Source organism: Brassica oleracea, chromosome C3, assembly GCF_000695525.1.
Source record: "Brassica oleracea var. oleracea cultivar TO1000 chromosome C3, BOL, whole genome shotgun sequence".
NCBI lineage: Eukaryota > Viridiplantae > Streptophyta > Magnoliopsida > Brassicales > Brassicaceae > Brassica > Brassica oleracea.
In genome coordinates this window covers 47,457,752-47,477,930 of record NC_027750.1, presented here as the reverse complement: position 1 = coordinate 47,477,930, position 20,179 = coordinate 47,457,752, and the positions used below count along the sequence as shown (strand labels likewise).

Here is a 20,179-nt window from a genome sequence, read left to right as displayed (position 1 = left end):
GCCTAGAATCCACCCCGAACCCGGAAACCAACCTGGTTAAGGAGACGCCGGCGGTACGAGAATAAACCGACAAACCGACGATGCCGTCGTTCGGTAGAAATGACCAGAGATTACCGCCTCTAGCTCAAACCACCGAGACCGTATACACCATTTAACAAGAATACCATATAGGGAAAACGGACCGGAAGTGGACAAATCCTCCGACAAAACCTACGACCAAACCAGTAATTTGACTGTTGCCTAATTTAACCGCCATCAACCTACCAAGAACCTAACTCCTAAACCGGCAGCAAGCTTTAACCGAAACTGTTGTTGCAAGAACAAGAGAGAGAAATCGTTTAGAAGAACTGACGAAGTAGAAGAAGAATGAAAAGATACTTCCAATCAAAGGTTAGAACTTTAGATGACAACAGAAGACATGTTCTTCCATGGTTAACGACATTGATTAGAGCAGCACTTGTGGCTTGTTTAGAAGCATATCCCGACCACCACCGAGGTAACTGAAGTTGTGGTGCTCCTATTAGACTCTGGGAATTCTTGATAGCACAAAGATACATTCCCTGGGAAATGGAAAGATTCTCCTGCAAGCAAAAGACAAAAACCAAAAACATGATATCATTTTTTATCTCAATTTTTGGAATGGAATGTCACCCGAAATAAATTCTTTACTAATTCCGGTGCTTAGGATGTTGAGATGTTGAGCGTGTGAGGAAATTTTTTTGTTTTCTTTTAGTAATATGGGTTGAGAAACCAATAGTTAACCATGATAAATAGACAAAAGGAAGATTTCGATATAACAGGAGAATGAGGTTCGAACCTATGGTCGAAGAGAGAATCAAATTGGCATCGATGAAGAATACTTATATAGTAGCTAAGAGAGAAAACCTATAGTTAGTTTATAGTATTCAACATTGAGACATGCATGCAGCATTCAGAGAGAACAAGTGTGAGAGGAAGAAGAAATAAAGCAAAATATATAAACTTTTCAGTGGCTACAAAGTGAAGATACTTTCACACAATTACAGAACACTAGAAGATACCGACAACAAATAACATGTTCTCTGTCTCTCTCACTCTTCATCTTATAAGATCATGAGGACAAAGTAGTAGAGTGTGAAACCGCAACATCTTTTTCGTGATCATCATCCTCGAGATTCCTGTATTTGTAAAGCCAAGAACACACGAGGAAATAGCCGAGATTCAAGACTCCTCCAATGACTAAAAACCAGTAAACATTGTCAACTCGTCCATGGTTTATGTCATCTGGTAACCATGCGGTGGTCCTCTGAATCAGATCGATTATAGCAGTGCTTGTGTAAAAGCATATCCCAATCACCACCGATGTAATGGATGTTGCGGTGCTCCTCATAGACTCTGGAAACTCTTGATAGCACAGAGCTACATTCCCTGGGAAATGGAAAGCCTCTCCTGCAAGCACAAGACAAAACCAAGAACATGATTATTTTCTCAGTTCAAGTTGATAGATTGGTCTGAAAATCAGTTCCTTACCGATTCCTACTATGACTAGAGGAGGGAATAGCCATAGGACAGACATGTCAGCAATAGAAGATGACTCGAGGAAATGACCATTCTCTACTATCTTCAATCGCTTTGCTTCAACAATGGCAGTCACAGCCATGCTTAGAATGTTGAAAACATGGCCTATACCGACTTGTTGGAGCGGTGTGAGAAACTTCCCCGTTAGCTTTTGGTAAAATGGGTAGAGAATCCGATCGTTGACTATAATAAATAAGCAAGTGGAGAGAAGTGTGATGACTTGTAGAGAGCCTGCAGGGATTTTAAAGTTAGGACCAAGCCTCCGGTCCATCACTAGACCTTGAAGAACTGTTAAGCTTAGCTGTGTCGCGATTGGAGTGCTCAAGAATATTATGGCTAACGCAAGAGGGATGATTCTTATGACTGCTTTGAAATCTTCCACTTGTTGAACGCTGCATAGTCTCCACAGATTGTGAACTGTGCCATCTGGTTTAACCTCGTCTTCTTGTTTCAAGGCTGCACGGTTAAAGAACCTGCGTGTTTGAGAAATAAATAAATAAAAAAATCATTAGAATGGCCTCTCAATGCTGCAATGAATGGAAACCAACGAGGAGTTGGCCTAGTGGCTAAAACTATTGGATCACCTAGTAGGGATTTAAGGGGTCATGGGTTCAATTATCCTAAGAAGAGTTAATTTAACATTAATTTTGACCCCTCCCTAGGGAGATATATGGGCTTTCGGGCTCAGAACTTCCTAATCATTTCAAAAAAAAAAATGCTACAATAAAACTGCTGTTCTCAAGGATGTTTTGTTACCTCAAACTATTTGTGGGCATTGAGAGTGATTCACTGTGGTAATCCTTTTCGTTGGTGGAAACCACAGCTTTTCTTTTGAATAGCGCGGCTAAAATGACGCGAAGTAGACTTGTGAAGGGACTTCCTAAGGGCTTGTCATGCTTGTAGAATCTTCTCCCTAAGATGAAAACCAAAAAGCTGAAGAAATTAGCAGCTACGCACAGACCAAACCCAAAGGTCCAGCTGACGTTGTCTTCAGAATAGACAATGGCGGTTGCACTTATAGCTCCGGCCAGATACGTTGTGAAGAAAAACCAGTTGAAAAAGCTGCCTTGGTCTTTAGTTTTCTCGTACTGGTTCGCACCAGCGGCTGCTAAAGTAAACCGTGTCCCACCTGTTCCTATAGAGGCTAGAGTTATGGCCGTATAAAGAACACCGAGCTGGCTTTTCGAAGGTGATTGGCATAGGCTTGAAGCAGTGTCACAGGGGTTGGGTCTTAAAGAGTCAAGCGCAGCTGTTAGTGTCAGCAGAGATACGCCGATAAGAGAAACGAAAGCAGAAACTGAGATAACAGGGATGGTTCCAAAGAAAGAGTCAGCAGCAATGGCTCCAATGGCTGGAACCATACAGATGCAGCCACTGAAAATGTTGGTAATCTGAGCTGCTGCGATGCTCTTCACGTTGAATTCCTCAATCAGGTAGACGATCAAGTTTAGTAACCATCCCCACGCAGCTATTGTCAGGCCTAACAACGTCGCTGCACCATAGAAACATAGATAGATTACCTGTAAGGTTCTTGTTCTAAGCTCTAAGGGTTATGTGAAAGATGAAAACAGAGAAACAGAATCTCTCACCTATCATAAACGGAAAGGTGATCCAACCTCCACCATGGCGTTTGGTGCTTGATATTTGTGTTTCTGCATCACCTGCCATGTCTCTAAATCAAGTAGAGAGCTTCTACCTGTTTCTGTTTGTTTGTTATAAATGGCCTGAAATGCTGGAAGATATACATAAGCAATGATACACTAAAGACAATGTTTAAAGAAGATGACTTTCGATGGTGGTCACGATATTTTATTCTCCACGAGCAGCACCCTCCAACAAGAAACGTTAAAAAAAAGGTATAAAACACAAAGCTTTTCATTTGATGTGTGTTGAGCCATCACTGCCAGCTTCGAACAGCCTGTGTGAAGACAACATTTTTATCCTATCTAACTTTTAATAAGTCAACTCTAAAAATTGTCTTGTAATGGATATTGCTAAATTAGTACCCATTTGCCAAATTATTTCCAATGATTTGGCCATACATACTTCAATAATGCAAGCAGCTACCTAGAGCCAAGATCATAAAAAAAAAGAGCATTGAATGTGAATAGACTACTAACAATACCATGATGGAACCCACTAATTTTGAGAATAGGAAAGTCAGGCTTGATGAGAATATTACAGAACTCTATACTATATTCCTTTTGTATGTGAAGTAAAAAAGTGTGAAGTAAATATTTCATAGCTGGAGTACTTTTACATAAGAGCTACATGCACTCACTCACTAGCAGTAATACAATGTTAAACAAACAAATAGGATTACACATGGAAAAAAGGTACATGAATAAAAGAACAAGCAAAGATGCTAGAGGGCAGGATATTTGGCCATTCATTCGGTTGCTGCTCTTCTAAGCATATGTTGGATTGAGTGCAATGGCTTCCCTGTAGATCATCTCTTTTATCTGTTCCTCGTCTAGAGGTTGTTGTTCAAAGTCGAAAGAGAATGGCTTTAGACAGATTGGCTCATCATTCGGGTCGTGCAACTTGGCTAGGTACGGGTGATTCAGAGCTTCTTCAACTACACACAGCAACAAGAATAATACGTTTTAACTAAGTTTGAATCAAACCATGATGATGAGAAGACAGAAACAGAGAACATGTACACGTATAATACACTTACCAGTGATTCTTTTGTTGGGGTCAAACGTCAACATTCTGTCAACTAGATCAATGGCCAATGAGTTAACATGAGAGAACAGTTTAGCTAACGGTTGGCGAGGGAAGTTGGGAAGCTGCCGGATGTATCTTTTGGCATCCTCGTTGTGTGTAAACCCGAGATCTGATTCTGTCGGCGTGCCAAGCAACTGCAAGATTCACACATATTACAAAACAGGCCCAATCTTGAATCCATGCTAAAAAGAATATGTATTTTTGCTTTGTTACCTCTGTCAATAAGCGCATCTGATGGACATGGTCTTTGCCAGGGAACAAAGGCTTTCTGTTCATGAGCTCCATAAAGATACAACCAACAGACCAAACATCTATAGCAGCTGTGTAATCAGATGAGTTGAGCAGAAGCTCAGGTGCTCTATACCATCTGGTAACAACATATTCAGTCATAAACTCGTTCTCTGAAGTGGGTCTAGCAAGACCAAAATCACAGATCTTTAAATCGCAGTTGGCGTTCAGGAGAAGATTGCTAGGCTTTAGATCCCTGTGGATAACTTTAGCCGAGTGGATGTACTTGAGCCCTCGAAGAAGCTGGTACAGGAAGTACTGTTTCAAGAAGATTCATGTCAGTCTCATGTTTCTTGAAACAAATTAGTAATCTTCAAAAAAAAAAACAAGAGGACTAGTTTTATTACCTGACAGTGTTCCTCAGACAAGCCCTGGTTGGATCTGATGATTTGATGAAGATCAGTGTCCATTAACTCAGTGGCGATATAAACATCACTGAACTCTCTTCTAAGTGGTGGAGGAACCACATCTCTTATAGCTATGATCTGTAATAAAAACAACCGTATTAATATAATTATTCATCTAATTTCAGAAGATATTAATCAAGAAATATACAAACGTTTTCATGATCGAGATGACGAAGAAGCTTGATCTCGCGAAGTGTACGCTTGGCGTCCATGTGATTATCAAAGGCGTTGGCTATCTTCTTCATCGCCACAAGCTCGTTCGTCTCCGAATCCAACACAGAGCTTCACCAATCCCAATTTACAAAAAAAAATATCAAAACTCCGATCTCTCCAGAAATAAGAAGATCAGCGAACATACCAAACGATGCCGTATGCGCCCCGACCGATTGGAACAATCGGAGGACGGTACTTGGATGTGACCTCGAATAAACTACCGAAGATATCGTAGCTTATGAACTGTCCTCCGTGCGTCTGCACCGCCGGAAAATCTGGATATTGGCCGCCGGCGTTGTTCATCTCTCTCTCTCTCTCTCTCTCTTTCAATCGATGACGCGCTAAGTCAACTTCAAGCTTGACTTGTTGTGCTTTGAGGTATAGTGAATCTGAAGGTATTGTGTGACTCCTTTATATATATAATTATATTACAGTTAGATGAGGGACTGAAATGAGAAGACGAGTTTCAGATGAGTTTTCGCGGTAACTGCGAGGAAGAAGAAGGGAGATGGAAAGATTTGTGTGGACGAGATTTGAGCCGCCTCAGATCGACGGTTGCTGTTCGGTTTTGACTTCGTCAACGGTCTTCCTCCCGACGTCCTTTACAGTTCTATCTCTCTCTGCCCATAGTTGTTTTTCTAATATATATTTTTTAAGGCTGTAAAGTTTTTATTTTTATGTATTTCTTCAATGTTTATTTCAATATAAATTAGGTGGCTTTTAAGAGCATGTGCAACGTGGGTGTTCACTAATTTGTCAATTTCATATATCTGAGTAGATTTTTTATACCATAAATCAAATAAATATGTTGTTATATATTATTAGTGTTTTTTTTTTACGTCGAACGGTCATTCTATTATTCAAACCTGGATAACCAGACCGGAATAGAACAACCAATGAAAAGTAAATTCATACGAACGGTCCTATCAGTCTTAGCTAAAAATTTCGAAAACTGATTGCACACTCATGGCACATAGATAATTTTGAAGTCTGGGAAGCAAATCTGCAACGCCTCTATCTTTTCCAATTCTGTCGCTACTAAGCTTAGCCACTTCCGACCACTTCCGACGTTCTTTACCCCATATACTAACATATACTATTGTTTATGTTATATTTTAATCTTACTTCTTTTCGAGATTATCAAAAACTTCTTTTTTTTTTTTGACAAAATCGAACATTAATACCACGTGTGGTTTATGAAAACCAATCATTTTACTAACATATCTTCATTACGTGTTTTAATTCACTACTAGTTTCTTTTCTTTCTTTTTTTTGTTCAAAAATTCACTACCAGTTTTTTGAAGCTTTTTCTAAGAACTTTTTTTTTATTTCACTTTTTCCAGTATGTTAGGCAGCATGATAATGGAGAAATCATATACCGCAGACAGATTCTACTTACATTTTTTGTAACTAAACTTTTATTTTTTCTTGGTCATAAGCCAATAACTAACTTATAACCAAAAGAAAAAAGGAAAAAATGTAACAAATAATTGATGAAAATCTCAAGTTTACGCAAACGGCCTAAGGGAGCATATATAATATATATATATATATATATATAGGGAGGGTATTTTATTCGTTAATTTTGATTCTATTCGTTATTCATTTATGGATATCCGTAAATTTTTGAAGCAAACAAATATTAAAAACCATCTTTATATATTATCGGAGAAGTAGTTGTTAAAAAAAAATTATTTTCTTATGTGTCGCATTCACGTTAATTCTTACAATGGTTATTTAAAAATATAATCTTAATAAATTAAAATATTAAATATAGTTATTATAATTTTAATTTTATTTTATAATTTTTGTCAACTATATTTTAATTTTAATTTTCTTTTTCTATTTTCCCAAATAAGATATATAATAAAAACAAAATATTAAAATAAAAACAAAAATTATATTTACAAAAGGAAAACATATTATAGGAAAATATATTTTATAAACATATGACTCATATGATATGAGCATGAAAATGTACTTTATATATATAATGTAATTTCATAAAAAGGAAAGTTTACAAAAAGCAAGTTTGATATTAAAAAGGAAATAATAATCTCTTTAAAATATACTCTTAAACAACATAAGATATGTTATAAAAGTAAGAAAATATTTTCTTTATATCAAATCTATTTTATCATATGATTAAAAAGTAACTTAAATTACTATATATTTTAAAAGTAAGAAAATATTTTCTTTATATCAAATCTATTTTATCATATGATTAAAATATATTTTTTAAGTATATAAAAGATATTTGGCAGATCTTAATTGGCCAAATGACTTGCGATTTAGTATCTATTTATAATTTATAATGATAAAGTAGAAGAAAAAGGCTCCACAATGCGCCACATCACCCTTCATATCCCTTTTCTCGACACATGTCGAGCAAGAGAGACAACTTCTTATTCTTTCTGAATCTGTTCGTTCAGTGCAAAGCATTGATGGACTCTAGTTATTTTTGGGTCCTTCTTACTTTCATAACTGTGGTACGCTTTGGCAGAGTTAGATCAATTTTATCTTCCCCTTCCTCTTCGGCCCAATAACCCTATCGTTTGCCATGGTTTCCGATTAGATTTTCTGTAACGTTTTCTCTTTTTCTTGAACACATACTTTAATTCAGTCATTAAACTCCACCTCACCTCTCCTCTCACTCCACCTCATTTATTCAGGTTTACGAACGGTTTCTGTAACATATACAAGCTCGACCTATAAATAAGTCTTATGGAATCGATGAAGACCTACACCGTACATATATCTTACAGCCTAACCATCTCACACATCACCATTATCGGCTTTAATCATTCCAAAAAGTGTTCCCCTGCCGTTTTCAATGTTTGTTTGCTCTTATGGTGCATCTAAATCTGAACATAACAGATTATTATTAAATTTAAAAAAACAGTTTCACGTTCAAATTTGTTTATCTTTGAGAATTGACTTAAGAGATTAACCTTACGCTCCATTATACCAATGGTAAAAATTCTCTTATAATAGGAAAAATAAACCTATTATACGAATGTCACCATTGGAACATCGCCTCATCTCTAAAAACAGTTTCAAGGAGATATATCCCAAAAACTCGCAGCCAACAAAAAGACAACAACAAAGATAGCTATTGTAAGAAGCAGTTGAATCTGAATCAATTGATTATGTACATTCTCTAAGAACACAACAAAGTTAGAGACTCAGAGTTTCTACATGAAACAAGAATAATATAACACCAAAACTGGATTTAAGTTTGCCTTATCGGCTTAGTGTTGCATATCATTGTCAATACACTCTTTCAGCTACAGCCAAAACATAATAATAATAAAATGTTAAACCTCCAGATAAAAACATAAAGATTTTAAAATTTAGGCAATGATATATTGATGAGTAGAACATTATCTTTTACAACACAGTTATCTTTACAATACAACTATTTATCACTAATTCTCAAGTAAACAATCTCATTACCTGCCACAACGATTTAAATAAACAAGATTAAAGCATAAGTTGCATGATTAAAGAGTCTCCGATTTTAAAAAAAGATTTTACTAAATACATATTCAACAAATTATAATAAATTTGATTTATTAATGTATACTAAATATTTTACATAATTAATTTTTAAATATTACAGAAGTCATTTTTAACTAAAATAATAAACTTACCTTTTCATAAATTGAAAATCTAATATAAACTGAAACAAACATATATTATAAAACATCATTTGATGTTACATAATATGTACTAATTATTATTTATGACATTGTTGAAATTATTTGTCTATTATTTTAAAAATTAAATTTTATAATTTTATCACATTATATTTGATTTTCAATGATTTGGCTTGGAGTTTGTGTATTAATTTATTATTGTGAAAAATTATTACTTTATATTTTTTTTTCAACTATATGAAATTAGTTATTGAAAAATCTGATACTCTTAGGAAAAAGTAGCTATTCTTACTTTATATTTTTTCAACTATATGAAATTGAAATAGAAATCAAACAAAAATATATAAATCATTTTATTTTCCTTAATTTTTTATTTAATAATTTTGTGTTCTCTAACAAAAATATTGTTAGTGGTCAACTCAAACCAACAAAATAAAATTTACAATATGCGAGGGCTAATAAAAAAGAAGCCGAGAATTTCTACAAACAACATGCGAGGGATAATAAACAAGGCAGTGAAGAACATGATTAGTTCACTCCATTACAAGCCAAATTATAAGCTAGAAGGGTTATTAAGAAAATGGTTTGAAGTAACAACTTATGAGTAGTTTTTACATCTACAGAAGAGCTTTTCAGTTCTTAAAAGAGTTTGATTCGTATATAACATTCTTTTGATAGTTCAATAAATTTGATATTTTATCAAAAAATAATTACCATATGATCTTAGAATAAAAACATATTATATTTATTATTTTCAATATAAAATAAAGTTTCAATGATTTATAATATTTAAATATAAATAGTTTTAATGTAAACTTACCCGTCCGTAGGGCGGGCCAACCCCTAGTATAAAATATATTTTGAGAGAGTTACATATTTAGACACATTTTTCTTTCTTCATACTCAATTAGACACTTTATGTTTGTAGGATACAATTGCTGGTTTCGATGCAATATTGAAACCATAATACCCTTCTGCCAATACCCTTTTGAGGAAACAAGATTGGATGCCGTAAGGGAAAGCATAAAGGTAGTTTATTAGTTGTTTTATTAGTTTAGTTGACATATTAATTGGTTATGTATTTCCCCAATATATTTTATTGGTCACTATTGCAAATTATAATGTATAAAATTTTATATTTATGCATAAACAAATTATTATTTTTTCTCTTGTACATTTTGATGTCCATAATGTATATATTTCTTGTAAAATTTATAATATATATGTATATATATATATGGATGGTGCAGTCGTGGATGGGAGATATGTAAACGTGTGAGGAGGTTTCGTGGACGAATTTTCGTGGACGAGGTTTTTAATCTTGCAAGAGATTTTGTAGACGAGATTTCGTGGATGAAGTCTTGTGGATGGTTTTAGTGGGTTATAAGTTCATCATTTTCAAAAAAGATGATCAAGCTTTCTTTCATATATAGTAAATTTATCATCAAAAGGACAATAACTAATTTCAAATTGACCAAAAAATTGCAACTAAAGTTTTTTTAACGGAGTTCCATGGAAGAGATTGTGTGAATGAGGTTTGTGAACGAAGTTTCATCAACAAAGTTTCCAAACGTATCAACCTCTGTATCCACTACCACCTTCGTATCCATAACCACCACAACCTCCACTCCGGTATCCACAGCCACCTCCACTATACCACCACCAACTCCACCTTTCGAAGAACCACATCCACCACCATTGTATCCACGAGTGTCTTGTATCTACCCTCACGTTTTCCATCTCCGTAACCACCTCCTCCATTACCGCCACAGCCTCCACTGGATCTATTTTCTTCATCATCAAAGAGATTGAAGTGACTAACAACTCAGAAATCTTAGGAACTACTTGCTGCGGCGGCTTCTACGGTGGTAGAAGCAGTAGCAATGGCATCCTCCATGTTCTCACAAAACTTGATTGAACTGGTTTTTTTTTTTTTTGCGTGCTTGATTCTTCAGCATATGTTAAACCTGATTAGATAATCTGGAAACAAGAAAAAAATGGAAATTTACGACGACACAAGTAACCACTAACACTTTGAATTAATATGGACAAAGATTTCGCAATGGAATATGAATTGGGAAATGAAAAAATTAAAGTTCTGGAAAAAGATAAACAATTAGTTCGCAACGAGATAAATATGCTTTAGATTGATAAGAAAAAGAAAAAACAATAAATGAAACAAATTGTTTTCTTACGTAGAAAGAGATCAACTTGGTTAAAGGGTATGGTCGTAAAAGCATCTTCAGAAAGTGCTCTTCAAGCACTATGGCCTTAGAGTGTAATTGCAAAGTGAAATTGTATCTTTGACCGTAATTTTCTCATATATTTTTTTAAGTAATTTAGGGATATTGAAAGTCCAAATGGATCAGCAAGATTTTATGGTAAGGATACGATAGGGCTGATATTCTTTTAATAAAACTAGATCTCGATCCGCGCAACCGCGCAGATTTTTTTTCATTTATTTTTATATAAATATTTTATTTTCATTTATAAATTTTTATATATTATAATATATATGTGTCTATCAATTTTTTAAACATAATAAGTTTACGGTATATTTTTCATTGAATATATTGTTTCAAACTTTCACATGTATTTATATATATATATAAAGATTAGTAAAATATTGTTTTATTGTCATATTCAAAAATATTGTAACATTTCACAAATTTAGAAAGTTTTTAAAAAATTAAACTTTTCGCTTCATAGATTTATATTATCGTGTAAATAATTAAAAATTTAGTTTTTATTTAATTTTTAAATTAACTATATAGTTTAAAATTTATTTTCATTGGTTTAAGGTAGTAAAGATTAATCATTGTTAGATAATATGATTTTTTGTTATTTAAAAAAAATCTTTATAATTTTAATAGTTAACATCGACATATATTTAAATAATTAACATATGGAAATATAGTATTACAACATTAAATTATATCTATTTAATTTATACTATATATAAATCCAATGAATAATCGATTGTTTAAATCTAATTATTGATAGCTCAGTAAAAATTTCTGCTAAAAATTTCTGGTGGGCCCAAAATTTAAATGATAAGATTATAGATTAAATGTAACATTATTTTCTAGGAATAGGTCGATTAGGTATATTTTTAAAAAAAATCACACATGAATCAAGGTTGTGACTTCTGTTTTAATATATAACTAGATTTTGATCCACACAACCGTGCATGTATATATTTTCATGTTTATATATAGATATTTGTTTTACACAATTTTTTTCTGTCAACCGTTTTACACAATTAATATACATTTTGAATGTTACTCACATATTTAAATATTTGTATAATTATTTCAAATACAATAATTTTATAGTTTTCATGTTAAAAATTCAAATCATCACATATATATGTTGCTTTTTATTATATATTTGTCCTATTAAATTTGCGTTTGATTATTAAACTAATTTTTTATGCATAAAATAACATATTTTAAAATTATTTTATATATAATTTATTTTGATCGTAACTCGTGATTCAAAGCGTTAGATTTTCTTAAGCAATTTATTCATTTTATATAATAATTTACTATATATAAAAATGTTTAGAGAAGTTAACTTTTTATTCATGTATTATATAGTTTACTAATGTTAACCCGTTCTACCAACATATTATTTTTTTAGCATAAATATTTTATATTTATTAAAAAAATATATTAAATTTTAAATTTAAATAATTTTATCATATTTACTTCAATATAATGGTTTTATTTTAAAATAATAGATATTATTATAAAGTAGATAAAGTAGATAAAATAGGATATAATTTTATTCTTTTCATTTTATAAAATATAGCTGAATATATATTAATGTATAATAACATTTCATTACTACTTACGAAATTAGTGAAAATATTTATATTCAATTTTTGACAATTAGATCTTGTTATAATCTTTTTCAACAGATTTGTTTATATATATATATAAATTAAAAAATATCAAAAGAAATTATGATTAAAGTAGTTAACAAATTATATATTATTAGCGTTAAGGATATACATTTAATAAAAAAATTAAATGATGGTCTAAATAAAAATATCACACATAAAAGAAGTCATGACTTTTATTTTAATAGAATAGATATATATATATATATATATATATTTAAAATATTAAAATAGAAATAAATATTTATTTCTAAAAAAATATTTTAAAAATATTAGTAAAGTATATTTTGAAATTAATCAATTTCATTTTTATTATGATTGAATATAATTAAAAAAATTTATTTTTTAAATTTCGTTTATAAATCAAAACAAAATTCATTTTTAATTTCTAATTATATGTTATGATAATTTAAATTAAAACTAACTAATTTTCAAAAGTAAATTTAAAAAGATTCTAAAAAGATTTTTAAGAAATTTCGTTAGAACATTTTAAATATATCCATTTGTATTTCAAATAAAAAGATGGGCCCTTAAAAATATAAAGATATTAAAAGATATAATAATGAACTTATATAAAATTTGATATTTTCTAGGAATGGTTCAGACTAAAAAATTACGCATGAAATAAAACATGACTTCTGTTTAATAATATAAATTTATCTAATTTTAATGTTTGCGCAAAACAAAATTGACTCAATATAATCGGGTCAACAAACTTTAATTTTCTTTTCTCCGCAAAATTATTCGGTTAACATCAACCACACACACACACACACAAAAAAACTTAAACCGGAGTGATCGAACGGGGTAGTGATAGAATCGGAATAAAAGGAGAATATAAGGGTACAGTACACCCTTTTGTAGTATTATTATTCAACCAAGACAGCGACGCGGATCTGTGACAGAAGAGATATTCAAAAGCCTGCGGCCAAAATCACAGCCATCCATCCGTTTCTCTCTCTCGCAAGTCGCAATCTCCAGTTCCAACTTCTCCCAATCCCCAAATCCCGATCGATCTTTCCTTCACTCGTATGTTCGATTTCTCATTTCCGGATCTCAAGAACCCTAATTCTGTCTCTTTTCGGGATCGTTTGGGTTTTACTGATTCAGAATTTGAAAAATCTTTACGCACTAGATTTTTCTGTAAATATTGAATCGTCGATTGTCTTTCCGTTTACGATTCAATTGTTGAACCGTCGCATCGCATGCACTGATTTAATTACGGAGAGCCCTTTCAACATTTGGGTTTTCTGATTCTCGATATCGATCTGAAAGTTCGTTCCTTTAGAGAAATATCATAATCATTAATCAGTGAACAGAAATATTAGGGCTTCTTGGTCGGGAAGTTGAATTGCCACTGTTTAGCTTAGCCATATAGAGAGCAGTTAATTATCCTAACTCAAATCGAACGTAGTTTCAATAGCCTGCTTATTACTCTTGTCTGTTGCTATAGATCTCACTCGTCCTTACATATCGCATTTGCTTTCTTTTGTCTTATTCAGGAGTATCAGACCATGAGTGACTACGGTGAGAAGACTTGCCCTTTGTGTGCGGAGGAGATGGATCTCACCGACCAGCAATTGAATCCTTGCAAATGTGGCTATCAGGTCTACCCATCCTCTCTCTTTTACATGTCCATGCATGCATTGTTGTGTACAACTGATTGTGATAGCAATTTTTTTATTCCTTTACTTTGAATCTTGTGTCTTGGTGTATATCTAAGAAGCATATAATATTGTAGATGATGGTTATGCTAAAAACCATGTTTTGTGTTAGCTATTGTTAGAGATCATTTTCTTTTGTTCTGCGGATTTTTATGATCTTGTATGTATTTACACCAATCTTTCAGATTTGTGTTTGGTGTTGGCATCACATAATGGACATGGCCGAGAAAGATCAATCTGAAGGGCGTTGTCCTGCTTGCCGCACTCCCTATGACAAGGAAAAAATTGTCGGGATGACTGTTGATCCCGAGAGGTCGAGATATACACCTGATATGTTGTCTTTTTGGCGGTTTTGCTGATTTTTTATATATATATTCCTGTTCTCAGACTGAACTCTGAAGGGAACATGGATCGCAAAAAGACACACAAGTCAAAATTGAAACCTTCTGAAGGGAGAAAGCAACTAGCCAATGTCCGAGTGGTTCAGAGAAATCTTGTTTACATTGTCGGGTTGCCCATTGAACTAGCAGATGAAGATGTACCTGATCTTTTTCTCTCAAACTTTTTTATTATATCACACTCATCTGCTTACTAATGGGGGTTTTTCTTTTCCCAGATCCTCCAGCGTAAAGACTATTTTGGTCAGTATGGAAAGGTTCTTAAGGTTTCCATGTCCAGGACAGCAACCGGTCTCATCCAACAGTTCCCTAACAACACATGCAGTGTGTAAGTTTTATTTTTACTAGTGTTATCAACTACGTTTCTGTTTGAACATGACTTGATTTCCTTAAATGTTTGTTTTCCATTATTGTTTCTTTCTGATTGTAAACGGGTATGACTCCAGATATATCACTTATGCTAAAGAGGAAGAGGCTGTCAGATGCATTCAGTCTGTTCATGGGTTTATCTTGGATGGTAAAGGACTGAAGTAAGTCATGCCGAACGTCCTGTTGTTCGAGACTCGTTGTGCACAAATGTAAATTATCTTTATTGAGCTCATGATCTTTTTTTCTTCCTATACTGCAGGGTATGTTTTGGGACAACCAAGTATTGTCATGCGTGGTTAAGAAATGTGGTATGTCCGATAGGCACTCTTGTTCTACTCTATGGATCTTAATTTTTTTTTCTTTCATTGCAATTTATATTATTTGATTATGGATTGTTTGTTTTTATTTCCAGGCATGCAACAATCCTGAGTGCCTCTATTTGCATGAGGTTGGTTCCCAAGAGGATAGTTTTACAAAAGATGAGATCATACCTGCCCATACAAGGTAATTTTAATCCATAGATATTTGAAGGTTTCCTCTTGTACACACATTTACTATCCCTAGCGTATATATTGACGGGAGTTTTCATATCTTGGACGATTAATTAAGGCTTTTAGTAATTTTGAATGAGCAGAGTTCAGCAAATCACTGGAGCAACAAATACTCTGCAAAACCGTTCAGGGAGCGTGCTACCTCCACCATTGGATGCTTATTGCAGTGACAGTTCTATTGCAAAACCAATTGCAAAAGTTCCTTCTACTGTAAGCTCTATAAAATTTCTACACTACCTTGATGCATAAGGTGCTATCTGGCTTGCTTCCTTTGTTTCAGAGAAAATTTAAGATATTCAGTTTTGATCTCCTATGACCAGTCATATATGGTTAAATGCATCTTAATATTGATCACTGCAAACTTGAGTAGAATATGCAGCATTATGTAAAAACTTAACCCCTGCTATACGAATTGTGGAAATGTGTTTTCTGTGTGATTTATTGTTCTCCTTGGGTTTCTGTATTACAACAATGCTGTCTGAGATTGATTCTTCATATTCAGTACAATCTGTTGTGCAGACTGTCACTGCAGCATCTAGTTCTCCACCTAGTGGGAGCTCTGTTAGATCTACTGCCCTTCCTGCTGCAGCATCATGGTAAGTCTGTGTCACAAGCAGTTGTATTGGTGAAGTTTTTAATGGTTCATTTATAAAATCGAAAATGTCTTGCAGGGGGACTCGTATAACAAATCAGCAATCTTTGGCAATTTCAGCTGCGTCAAATGGATCTTTGGACAAGCATAGATCTACATCGGAAAATGGAACTTTGGCTATGCCTACTGCAAAGGCAGCTCATTCGCATGTATCCACTAGTAACACTCTTCAGAAACCACCTCACAAGGAAGAAAGTCGAACATTGGCTCAGAAAAGCAAACCGGGTATGTTGAAGCCTTCGCAGAATAATATTGTAGTTGATCCTGGGTCCAAGAGAACTGTATCACCTAATAGAGATCCGAGTAGTAATCAAGTATCCTGTATAGTAGAATCTTCCTACGATAGCAGAGTCGTCGAGGAGCCTTCAGCTGTTGAGAATTCTTTTGATAGTACAAATGAAATCTCTGAAGATGTACCTAATGTTAGTAACTTGGCGGCTGAGGTTGCATGGATGGGGATAACTACAAATGCTAAAGATGAAGACCCTGGTGTTCCAGTGGCTTCCGGTGCTTATTGTGATCAAGGTTCTATTAGAAAACCTGGTAACAATGTACCAGATCTTGAGCAGTGCAGAAACAATCCTCCTACAAACACTGGTGCAGAAGCTGACGTATCACAGAATAGGATTCCTGGTTCAAGTGGAGAGTGGGATTGGAGATCAGATTTGCAATCCCAGTTGCAAGTCAACTCAGCGTTGGAAGTGGATGGTCTATCATCGATCAATAGTAGTAGGCGTGATGTACAGGCTGTTAGCCACTCCACTTATAGGTGTACTTCATCAAGTTCCATCCTGGATTCAGTTCATACTGCTTATCGTCCTTTCCAGACCAGGGAAACCTCTGGTGGATTTGATTCACATACAGGGTCCTCCTTTGAAATAGGTAGCGATAGAGTGCATCATCCAAATGGATTTTCTGAGACTTCCAGATCCGGTTCCAGTATGCAGCATTCTCTATTTGCTAATACTGAAGGCAGGAACAACATTCAGAGTGCAGAGAATGATATAATTTCAAACATTTTGGACTTTGACCCCTGGGATGAATCCTTGACTATGCCACCCAATTTTTCAAAGTTACTTGGCCAGAGTGATCATAGGGGCAGTTCTCTGGAACAGTCTAACCTTCTAAAGCAGCGTAATGACCAGTCCAGATTCTCTTTTGCTCGGCATGAAGAATCAAATAATCAAGCATATGTCAATAATAATAATAATAATACCTACAGCATATATGGGCAGTTGTCAAGAGGTCAGCCTATCCAGGAGTTTGGAGTGAATCGGGATATCTATCATGATAAGTTCAGGAGTCAAAATGGTTTTGCTTCTAATTATTCTGGTGGATATGAACAGTTTACTGCTAGTCCTGGATTCTCTTCTTACAAAAGTCCTGGTTAGTAAATATCATATCGCTACTTCTTCAAGATTGTTTATTCATCTGCATTTCTAAACTTGTCACCGTTGTCGTCTTGCAGCTGTGAGGTCCCAAGTTTCTGCTCCTCCTGGATTTCCTGCTCCCAGCAAATTACCTCCTCCTGGTTTCCCTTCACATGAAAGAGCGAACATGTCATCTGATTTCGTTTCAGGTATCATATTACAGTCTTAACGATGAGTTAGTGTTAGCTTTGCGTAAGCTTGATACTAATCGCACATATTTTATTTGTAGGAACTCGTTTGCATGACTCGTCGTCCTCTGTGATAAGGAACGCGTATCATGTACCACCTCCAAGTAGCAATTTGAATACTGCAGGAGACATAGAGTTTATTGATCCAGCAATTTTAGCGGTTGGAAGAGGAAGAATCCAGAATGGGATGGAAAATGGAGCAGAGTTTGATATGAGATCAGGGTTCTATTCTCAGCTAAATTCCTTTGAGAAGGAGGCAAGACTTCATCAGTTGTTGGCGCAGAGGTCTCAGGCTGCACAACAACAACAAGAAGTCAATGTTAACAACTTTACTCCTTCAGTCTCGGATCATTATTTTTTACTAAACAAACAATGGCCTTAGGTCTCTTGAAACAAATTGTACATTAAAAAGGGCCACATTTCTTTTTTTTTTTGAACGACTAAGGGCCACATTTCTATATGAATTGTTTGACTTGATAGATTAACTCTGTTTTTTTTTTTTGCTTTTCAACTATTAGAATTTTTGTATGGTTACATTTTTGGTTGCAAATAAGAAATACAGATAAATGGCATTGGAGAATTTGTAAGAGATTGCATGTGTGTTTAAACTTAACCGAAGCCAAAAATGTACTAGTAATAAAAAGTGGCAATAGTTATATAGTTGAGTACGTAGACAATATCCTTTATTAAGAGTTGTTAGGGCATTGGTACTGGTGGGACTCAACCCACAAGCCCTTAGCATTTTTTAATAAGGTTATATGTTAAGGGACCTAAGCTAAGGACATTGGAAAGTTTGGTAGGTTATTAGTGGGACTTTGCTGGTCCCTTAGGTTATTATTTAATTAATTTATTATTTTAATAATGAATAACATATAAAAAGAAGTTTTAAATAAAACATATAAAAGAGAAGTTTAACATTAAAATTGAAATATTAAGAAAATTACAAAGTTGAAAAAAAAAATACCAAACATCATAATAAAAAAAAAACACACACAAACATTTATTCCAATACAAATAGAAACTTATAAATTATATGTTATGTGTAAGATGTCCAAATTTAGTCCATATATTTTCAATCAAGTCATTTTTTTATTGTTGATAGACTTGTCTATTCCGAACGCTCGTTCGACGATCAATTGTACTCACGATAGGTGAAGGCATATTGACGGAAAATGTAGTCACCTCTTCTCTTTTTTCAAATTCATGAACGTTGTCCTCAGTTCCTGATGATCGTTCATCTTCGACAATCATATTATGGAGTATGATACATGCTCTCATAATATTTCCTATTTTTTCTTTATCCCATATATTAGATGGATTTCTAACAACGGAAAACCTAGCTTGTAGGACTCCGAAGGCACGCTCGACATCTTTTCGCACAGCTTCTTGGGTTTGAGCAAATAATGAATGCTTCTAACCTTGTGGTAGTCGGATAGATTGAATAAAAGCAGCTCATTTCGGATAAATATCATCCGTGAGATAATATGCCAAATGGTATGGATTACCATTAACATAGAAGTTAACTTGCGGCGCTATTCCGTTAATAATATCATCAAAAACGGGTGATCGATCGAGAATATTAAGATCGTTCATAGTACCTGGAGCTCCAAAAAATGCGTGCCATATCCAGAGGTCATATGAAGCTACCGCCTCCAAGACAATCGTTGGCTTTCCGGTTCCTCGTGAATACATTCCTTTCCAAGCCGTGGGGCAATTCTTCCACTCCTAATGCATACAGTCAATGCTTCAAATCATCCCTGGAAACCCACGTTGTTCTCCAATATATAGTATTATTTGCAGATCTTCCGGTATGGGACGTCTTAGGTATTCATCGCCAAACAAGTGGATTATTCCCGCGGCAAAATTGTGCAACCTTCTTCGAGCTGTTGTTTCACCAATTCGGACATATTCGTCAACTGTGTCAGACCCACCACCATACACCAATTGACGAATTGCTGCGGTACATTTTTGGAGAGGATTTAGACTCGACCGTCCGGTTGCATCTACTCTGGGTTGAAAATACTCAACTTCTGTAGAGAGACGATGCACAATACGCAAGAATAATGCCTTGTTCATTCGAAACTATCGCCGGAATACATTGTGCGGGTATGTTGGAGTTTCGCTAAGATAATCATTCCAGAGCTTCTGATGGCCTTCCTCCCGGTGTCT

The 20,179-nt window shown here is 34.2% G+C and overlaps 3 protein-coding genes across 3 annotated transcripts; 1 reads left to right on the top strand and 2 right to left on the bottom strand.

Moving 5' to 3' along the window:
- Positions 1 to 955: 955 nt before the first annotated feature.
- On the bottom strand, positions 956 to 3,688 carry LOC106333999 (protein NRT1/ PTR FAMILY 2.7). Its single transcript, XM_013772369.1, has 4 exons — positions 3,147 to 3,688; positions 2,314 to 3,049; positions 1,510 to 2,030; positions 956 to 1,428 (listed from the first exon to the last, which is right to left on the bottom strand). The coding sequence occupies exons 1-4, from the start codon at positions 3,223 to 3,225 to the stop codon at positions 1,091 to 1,093; spliced, it is 1,674 nt and encodes a 557-aa protein (XP_013627823.1). The 5' UTR covers positions 3,226 to 3,688; the 3' UTR covers positions 956 to 1,090.
- Positions 3,689 to 3,773: 85 nt separating this feature from the next.
- LOC106334002 (mitogen-activated protein kinase 3) lies at positions 3,774 to 5,802 on the bottom strand. The gene is made up of 6 exons (XM_013772373.1): positions 5,341 to 5,802; positions 5,135 to 5,264; positions 4,923 to 5,060; positions 4,501 to 4,833; positions 4,238 to 4,421; positions 3,774 to 4,135 (listed from the first exon to the last, which is right to left on the bottom strand). Exons 1-6 carry the CDS (start codon positions 5,496 to 5,498, stop codon positions 3,966 to 3,968), a joined length of 1,113 nt encoding a protein of 370 aa, XP_013627827.1. The 5' UTR covers positions 5,499 to 5,802; the 3' UTR covers positions 3,774 to 3,965.
- A 7,736-nt stretch (positions 5,803 to 13,538) lies between these two features.
- LOC106333998 lies at positions 13,539 to 18,491 on the top strand. Its single transcript, XM_013772368.1, has 13 exons — positions 13,539 to 13,787; positions 14,261 to 14,365; positions 14,608 to 14,735; positions 14,810 to 14,960; positions 15,039 to 15,148; positions 15,267 to 15,350; positions 15,449 to 15,497; positions 15,602 to 15,693; positions 15,824 to 15,950; positions 16,260 to 16,336; positions 16,412 to 17,778; positions 17,861 to 17,971; positions 18,052 to 18,491. The coding sequence occupies exons 2-13, from the start codon at positions 14,273 to 14,275 to the stop codon at positions 18,390 to 18,392; spliced, it is 2,730 nt and encodes a 909-aa protein (XP_013627822.1). The 5' UTR covers positions 13,539 to 13,787; positions 14,261 to 14,272; the 3' UTR covers positions 18,393 to 18,491.
- The last annotated feature ends 1,688 nt before the right edge of the window (positions 18,492 to 20,179 follow it).

Bases quoted from the DNA above. Each gene is read 5' to 3' on its own strand.
- LOC106334002 (XM_013772373.1), bottom strand. From the start codon at position 5,498: ATGAACAACGCCGGCGGCCAATATCCAGATTTTCCGGCGGTGCAGACG. The intron at 4,834-4,922 runs GTAATAAAACTA...TTCTTGAAACAG, and splicing joins TGTCTGAGGAACACTGTCAG to TACTTCCTGTACCAGCTTCT. The intron at 4,422-4,500 runs GTAACAAAGCAA...TGAATCTTGCAG, and splicing joins AGATGCGCTTATTGACAGAG to TTGCTTGGCACGCCGACAGA.
- LOC106333998 (XM_013772368.1), top strand. From the start codon at position 14,273: ATGAGTGACTACGGTGAGAAGACTTGCCCTTTGTGTGCGGAGGAGATG. The intron at 14,961-15,038 runs GTACCTGATCTT...TTCTTTTCCCAG, and splicing joins TTGAACTAGCAGATGAAGAT to ATCCTCCAGCGTAAAGACTA. The intron at 17,972-18,051 runs GTATCATATTAC...TTTTATTTGTAG, and splicing joins GTCATCTGATTTCGTTTCAG to GAACTCGTTTGCATGACTCG.
- LOC106333999 (XM_013772369.1), bottom strand. From the start codon at position 3,225: ATGGCAGGTGATGCAGAAACACAAATATCAAGCACCAAACGCCATGGT. The intron at 3,050-3,146 runs GTGAGAGATTCT...TCTATGGTGCAG, and splicing joins CACCTTTCCGTTTATGATAG to CGACGTTGTTAGGCCTGACA. The intron at 2,031-2,313 runs GTAACAAAACAT...TCAAACACGCAG, and splicing joins ATGCCCACAAATAGTTTGAG to GTTCTTTAACCGTGCAGCCT.